Source organism: Zootermopsis nevadensis, unplaced genomic scaffold, assembly GCF_977971745.1.
Source record: "Zootermopsis nevadensis isolate Lab colony 2312 unplaced genomic scaffold, Znev_1.0 Znev_ptg000004l, whole genome shotgun sequence".
In the NCBI taxonomy this organism is placed as follows: Eukaryota; Metazoa; Arthropoda; class Insecta; order Blattodea; family Termopsidae; genus Zootermopsis; species Zootermopsis nevadensis.
Genome location: NW_028259136.1, coordinates 6,061,347 through 6,068,986, shown reverse-complemented (window position 1 = coordinate 6,068,986; position 7,640 = coordinate 6,061,347). Strand labels below are relative to the sequence as shown.

The 7,640-nt window shown below is 39.3% G+C and overlaps 1 protein-coding gene across 11 annotated transcripts in view; it reads left to right on the top strand.

The window, feature by feature from the left end:
- The first annotated feature begins 542 nt into the window (after nt 1-542).
- Abl (tyrosine-protein kinase Abl) overlaps nt 543-7,640 on the top strand; it is a 49,167-nt gene continuing 42,069 nt past the window's right edge. For 5 of the 11 annotated variants that reach the window (XM_087342997.1, XM_087342995.1, XM_087342994.1 and 2 more), the window contains exons 1-2: nt 546-618; nt 744-926. In XM_087342997.1, the coding sequence (XP_087199123.1) occupies nt 603-618; nt 744-926 (199 nt within the window). In that variant the 5' untranslated portion in view covers nt 546-602. Of the gene's footprint in view, nt 636-743; nt 927-7,640 lie in introns of those variants that run through there. The other 6 variants (XM_087342993.1, XM_022061801.2, XM_022061812.2 and 3 more) reach the window with 4 other exon arrangements.

Genomic DNA, 7,640 nt, shown 5'->3' with positions numbered 1-7,640 from the left:
AAGGGTTAATTTTACCAGTGCTTGTGACGAATAACATGTTTCGAACAAGATCTTTGTACTTGAATTTACAAATCATTATGCCTTGATCAGAAACATTTATTATTGAACAAATTGGCGTTCGCTAATCTTCTTGTTAGTCTTAACGAAAATAGTCTTCTGAGGTCAGTGTAGGAAGACTTATGCCCAACGGCACAGATTGTTTGAGGATTGTAGGCCCCTTCAGACTTCCAGTGCTTAAAAATTATTTATAAACTACGATTCCAAAAATCTCTGCTGCGAAAATTTTATGAAAACATTAAAATGTTTCTTGCCACAGTATGTCATCTTGGTTACATACTATCAATGTATTATTGTTATACATTCAAAAATTGAATCGAATATGCATACGTTCGTAATCTCATAACAAGGGAAGGAAGTTGTACTTGGGTATATGTACATTGTATGTTCGAAAGGTTAAGAACATTTTATGAATGGTATTACTAAATTTTTCATCATAGGCTGGGGTTATGCTGCCCTCTTGCGGTCAAATTAGAAACTAAATATCGACGTCGAGATGTCAAAGATGGCGGATTATGAGATGTGTTTGAGGTGTTGACATTCGTATGAAACTGATTTTGTGTCAGTGGTAGTTGTGTGTATGTTGTGTTACTTGTAACAACAGTGGAAGTAATGGGCTGTGTAGAAAGTGTGTATAAAAGATAGGTTATCATGTATGAGTAAAAGTGTCTGAAATTCCTATTCAGTGTGGCTCGGCGTGCGGTGCCTCAGATCGACTTGGGAATGGTCCCAAATCATGGGTGCCCAGCAAGCCAAGGAACGCGTAGGATCATCTGGAGCTCTTGCTGTTAGGAATACTGTAAGGAATAAACCACGAGTCCCCAAGGATGGACGTCAGCAGGGATCAAATATTTTCACTGAACACAGTGGTGAGTGTGCTTTAAATCTTGGATCAAAGTTTAATCTCTGTTCAGTTTCGTATTTTTTAATTATAAAACACATTATTTTTTGTACTGGCAGACACCTGATAACATAACCAACAGTCTTTGGGTATTTTATTTTTTGCATGGTTGGTTTGTCAATCATTTCTAAATTACTGCCAATGTGATGTCAATTATAATGGATAAATTCCCTACGTGGACGTTTAAATTTGGAACTTGAGAATAACTTAAATCAACAATTTCGTAAACTGTTCGGTATTTAAACAAGGTGTAAACACAGGTTTTATATTCATCAAGAGTTTTCCACCTGGCTTATTTTCTTATTGTTACAAAAAAGGATTTTGAAAGGTGAATGAAAGTATTTTGTTCCTTTTGCTTTGAAAAGATTATTCCATTGAAGGCCATCATAAAATAGTTTAACTTTGTGTTCCATGTTGAAGTTCTGCTTATAAGTAGTTTGTGACTTCAGTTTATGTAGCTACCACTTGGTAAACATAGACACCGTTTAATCTAGATTCACAGGATATCAATTAATTCTGTCATGCAATGAATACAAACAATAATTTTGTTACTGCAGCATTTTTTGTGCAATAATTATTTTACTATATAGTTTGGTTTTGTTGTATTCTATTTGTTGCTTCACTCAATATACCAATCACCATTCTTTTTGGGTCAAAGTACAATTTCCCAACAGTTGATAATTACTACTCTTAGTTTATTGTAATCTGTGAATGTTTACATCTTCATGGTGTTCCCGACTTCCACAACAAAAAGAATCAGTTATCAGTACGTGCCCTGGTAATATTTGTAGCATTTCATTTTTGCTAATTTTTAAAAAGTCTAGTGATTAAACTACTAAATGTGTTATTACTCTAATAATTACCATACTACATGCATTATGTTCTAGAAGTTCACATTATTTTGGCAAACTGTCAGAGTACTGAAAATATAATCCAAATAAGATATTTAATACCATCATGATTTTATCTTCTTTTGTAATCAGTCCTAAGATTGGTTGCCAGCAGCTCTTTTCTGAGCTGCTGATACTTGGGAAATCCTGAGGATCCGCATCCTATGCCGTTGATCCATCCGGGTTCATCCAACTTTAGGGGTGATTTCTCACCCCAAGGGCATGAAGGTGCCCTGAACCTCCACCCTTGGAAGAGGCTGTTGGCACTTGGTAGAGGGGGACCACTTATACCAGTGGTCACTCGGTCTGTGGAAACAGTTTAATGTCATTCCTGGGACTACATGATTTTATATTAATTAATTTTGTACAGAAATAGCAGCTGGCTAATCCATTTAAATATGTGAATAGCACACAGCTTCTTATTTAAAGATAAAGTGTGATATGTTTTATAGATATAAATTAAACTAGCCAAGGTTTGTTTCATATTTGGTAGCCAGGATTATTGTTTAACGGTTTCTGCCGTTAATATATTCTATAAATTATAAAAGGGCTTGTATAGTTGCTTTAAACTGTTATAATCATTCATTTAAGTGGTCATCATTGAACATCAGACTCATTTGCCATTTTGTTGATGTAGAGTTTTTGTTGTTGGACAGTAAACAGATGGAGTTATGATTGTGGTTGAGGCTAAACGAGGCATGCCTTCTGGTGTGTTGTGACGTGTAGTCTAGTAGTATTGACCGATGTTTCAGATGTGCTTACAATCTCTGAAACGTCAGTCAGTGTCAACCAGACTTTATGACGCAACATACTAGAAGACGGCCAGCTATGTACTCTTCGCCGTGAGGACTTTATATTTCACCATCATGGAGGCTGTTGCCATTTGACCTCCACTAGAAGGCTGGACCAACTGGTTGCTATGTTACATGCAGCGTAGGTAAACGTAAAGGAATGTTGTTGCAGAATCCTATAGCTGTCCTAACTTGTCCTGTCAGTATGCATTCCCCGTAGTTGGTGTGCTTCGTCCAGTAGATCAGGGGCTGGTGGCATACGACCCGCCGATACGTTCTGTCGATCTCGTTCAATTAGAAAAATGGCTGCCTGATATGAGCAAACATGCCTCATTAATATCGTCGGTAGTAGTCTCTGTGAACAGTCCATCTTACGAAGAAAGCCAAGTCACGAATTGGGACATGTCTTGCTGACGAACTTTCGGGGGTGCTGCATTCGAATTACAACAGCAGAAATTAAACTTGGTACTGAAAGATTACTCAAGGAATGATTTATTATTTTGGAGAAAACTATTGAATTATATGTGAACCTGATCGTAACAGTAGGATTGGAATAGTTTTTAATAGATTGCCCGTGTTTATAATCTTGCTGCCTGCGTGTTGGTAAGCAAGGGTGAATGCGGTCTTGGGTCTGGAAAAGGTTGCGAGCCGCTGAAGTAGATCGTGGATAAGGGTCACATTCAGTTTCTGGATGGCTGCCAGCTCTCTCATCTTTACCCACCATTCTCTTCCTTATTCACCAACAACAGCTTGCAAAGTACATGCGTGGCAACGGGAAATTGAACTGAACTTTGCTTCCGAATGGTTGACAATCCTGCTTCGGATTTGGGAGGTCCGTGTTCCAATCTCGTCCCGAGAACCGGCGAGTTTTTTTTTTGTGTTCTTTCTTAGTTCCTCCAGGCTGGTGTCGGGATGGCACCTTAAATTAGGCCACGATCGCTTCTTTCCATATTCCTTCCAGTTTGTTATTCGTTAATTATCATATCATTTATCGTTTTATACAGCGTCATTAAATAAAGCATGAAATGACGACAGCGTGGTTCCAGGATTCTGTAACAGTGATTGGCATGTGCCAATATTTGGACCTCCAGTCCAATATCAACCTCTCAGCTGAAGTTTGGCCGACTTGTCTGATTTTGGCTTATTTTCCTTATCATACAGATGCACCCAAAACATGGTCAGCCTCCAATAGTATTTCAGAAAATTTCTGACGTTGCAGTGTTTATGTGAAGACATTTTAAGAATCTAGTTCAGGGGTTCTCAACCTTTTACAGAATTTGTAACCACGCACGAGCCGCAGGATTATGAATGAGGACAGTTTATTGACGTCGTTACAAACTTACTGTTATAAGCAGGTTCTTGTGTCCTTGAACAATTTTCTTTAGCGATCAGTAATCAGACATCGCTGGTTCTGCTTGAGCGATCAGTGTCTGGTTTAATTTCTGTTCTTGCGGTTCCCTTGCACTCCTCGATTTGACTGTCTTCAAGCTGGGCAGTTGTTCACAGTGGCCATTTATGGCACAGTTTGACACAGCAGGCCTTGGAAGAATGTACGCGGGCCGCCGGTTGAGAATCTCTTGTCTAGGTGATGCATCGAGAAAGCAGATGCTGTAAGACCCGACACAGTTAAGCGTAAAGTACCGTTCAAAGGTTCGCCCCACGTCTGAACCGACTGTGGGGTCCTGAATGGTTTCGGGGGGGGGGTTGTTTTCCGGGAGTAAAGCGAATGGTTTGGAGGGGGGGGGGGGTGAATGGGACCAGTCACATTCATCTAGACTTGTCTAGACGAATGAATTTTCCTCCAAGTGGTGCCTGGTCACAGGGGAATGTAAGAGGCAGGAATAATTGCGTAGTTTAGTGTAACAGTTTCAAGTACAGTAAACCCCCTCAAGTTGGACACCCCTTTATCCTGGACACTTTTAATTGGAACCGGAGATATATCCTATAAGTTTACATGCCCACAATACCCTATAGATTGGACACCCCTTTATCCTGGAACTTGGACACTTGTTTTGTTGTAAGTTGGACAGGTTCATGCACTTAGATTCAATGTTTTTCAGGGAAACGTTTACAGTTACATATTTTATTTTGAATTTCTTACTGATGATAGCCTTCTGTCTGGAGGCTAAGCGTATGGTTGAGGGTGGGAGACTCTGAAACCATCATTGGATTGCAGTGAAAGTATTTAGTTATTCGTTTGTTGAATTACATTTAACCCCAGATTAAATTCTGTAGCCCCTGTATTTATTTATTCGGGCTGTGAAGCTTCAAAGGAAGGAGAGATGCAGAATCCGTCTGAGCTCTGGTTCATAAGAGGCAGTTACCCATTTCTGTGCCTTCGATTGTCGCTGTGATGTTGACACAAAAAAAGTCTTGGCCTCTTCGGGTTTAACTGGATACTACACACACAGGGGCATTGAGAGATGGGCCAGACAACGACCTCCTCTGAACCAGGCACCACGAACAAACCGAAAGGTCTTCTGTCTTAAACACTATGTAGTTCATTCTTGGTGTAACTGTAGTAACCTTTCAGTACCACAAAGTGTATTTATGGGCGTCATGTGATTCTTAGAATAAACAGCTGAATTTCTCTGAACAACACTTCAGGACCGAGGAGGAATTTCCGAGTGTATGAATCTTGGCGATGACAGGTTGTTAGACGCTGGGCTGGGTTTAAACTGGCTCAGGATTGCGCCAAATAATTGGCTTTGGTAATAACGGTCCCCTTTTTTCGTGTTATCACATGGATATTTAACCAAATTCTTTGCAGGGTAATTCGATTACGTTAAGGTCGATGTTCATGTGCTCGGTTCGAGAATCGAAGACTGCAGGGTAGAAGTACAAACTATTTCGTAGTAAAATATTTATTATTCGTCCAGATGTTGGACTGTACTCGTCTTGGTGAATGCAGATTCATCAAGAGGGTCTTTGTTCTGGTCAACTCCTTTTCGCTGTACGTGATGGCAGGCTGGAATGCGTAAAGCCGCTCTCCAAGGCGTTGCTGTTTCAAGAAGAATGAGGTCGAATCTCTATCTTTGCATTGTGCCTATGCTAGTTGAAACTTTGGTTGTCATTAAAATTTAATCGATAAGTGCATAGGGTAGATTGTAATGACATTATTAACCGCTATCGATTTTATGATAAGCAAATGTCTCAGTGTAGAATATCAGCTTGTTAATCTGATCTTATAAGTTGAGAAACGTTCGTCATTTGCGGTTGTATAATAATAAGACCTGGTTAACAATCTTGTGGGTTGAAATTCGTAGTTCAGTCGAAAATGCGGTTATTGTATTGATGGTGTTTTATTTTAGTTTTCTGTTCAACGTCACGTTTCAGTTAACCACGTAAGGTAAAAGTCGCTGATCGAGGTCAGATTTCTTCTGACTCCTCAACCTGTGTGCTTTGAGATTTACTACTTGTCCGCGCGTCTCATGTACTCGAAGGCCCATCAGACTTATATGTACTAGCTTTTGTCAGTAGGTCAGGAAACTGGTCGAGGAAACTGACGTATTATTCTTGTGCAAAACAAAAGTTATGGACATAATTCTTGGATAACTTTTGTTGGCACGAAGCGTTTGGGGTAAAGTGTGTTCGTCGAATGCGTATTTGGATTTTTTTTTAACCTTGAGGTGGAGACGGTTGTCTGTGAATTAACACGATGTACACTGTAACCTGCCAAATGGTTCTAATTTTATGTGCTAAATAATTGTCATGTCTCATATGGAGAAAGTAAGCATATTTTTCTGCTTGGGGGATGATGATGGTCCTCTTTGCATTAACCACGGAAGCCACTGGTGCAGTACACTACATATCCAGAGTTGGTGGTATTTACGACTTGGTGACACACGCGTTTCAAAATCCTGCCGACATACAAAATAATTTAGATTGTGCGAAATTTGGAACTGGAAGCACGTGACCAAATTCAGAAATAAGGATGCCGGAGAAGGTCACACATTACACGTTTATAGCACTGTGGACCATATAAATCCATTTTGTCCAGTTTTTACTTGTCTTTAAAATTTTCCCGAATTTATTTTAGGGGAGCGACTAGTTATAATTTGGCATTGCTGTTTTTAAAAGCCAAAGACTGTGGTCTATAACAGTGGTATTAAACCTGGGGTACGCGTTCCCCCCGGGGGTACATGAAGACATCTTAGGGGGCACGTGAAATTTTAAAAAAAATATTATTTTATGATAAACACTGAATAATCAGTAATGTAATTTATTTAATTTATTTTAGATGTAGATTATATACTATGTATAATTTAAATTAAACACCAACAACTTTGGGGGTACAAAGTTGAAGAGAAATTATATCTGGGGGTACGCGAGCGAAAAAGGTTGAATGCCATTGGTCTATAATACCGATTTCCGAAACAGGTATTGCTGAAGTACGCTTTCGTTATGTTCCAGCTGCAGCTCCAGCTCAGCCATTTTGACACGTGAGAGCCGATTTGTCTCGTATTTTCCGTCCAGCTGCGTCTCTGAATGAATGGATCTGAGGGAGATCTGGCACTCGGACTATTTAGTGAATGGTGTACTTTGTGCCTAGGATGAGATTAGAAGCGTGACATTTGCGGAGTCATGAGAATGTCATTTAGGAAAGATGCCAACGTAACAAGCACCGATTAACGAAGCACTAATTATTGTTTTTCTCCTCTGCAAGTCCAATTTATAACGTTGAATAAGAAATTAAGCTAGATCTTTACGGACTCCATCAATATTTATCACAGTTACTATCTTAATATTTGTCACTACTCCCCAAATTCACACACAGGCGTAAAGGAAAACCAGACATCTTCCTTATACAGGGGCCGGCAGAAATACCCGATGTTTTTCGAAATGACAGTCCTTCTGGGGTGACATCATTGATTTAATTTTGAGGTTAGATCTGAATTATAAACGCACAGGAATTTTCTTTAAACACACAATATAATTATTCTTATTTCTTAAAATTACTCTTTCAGGCTTTGTACATCGCGTAAATTAGAAATTTATTAA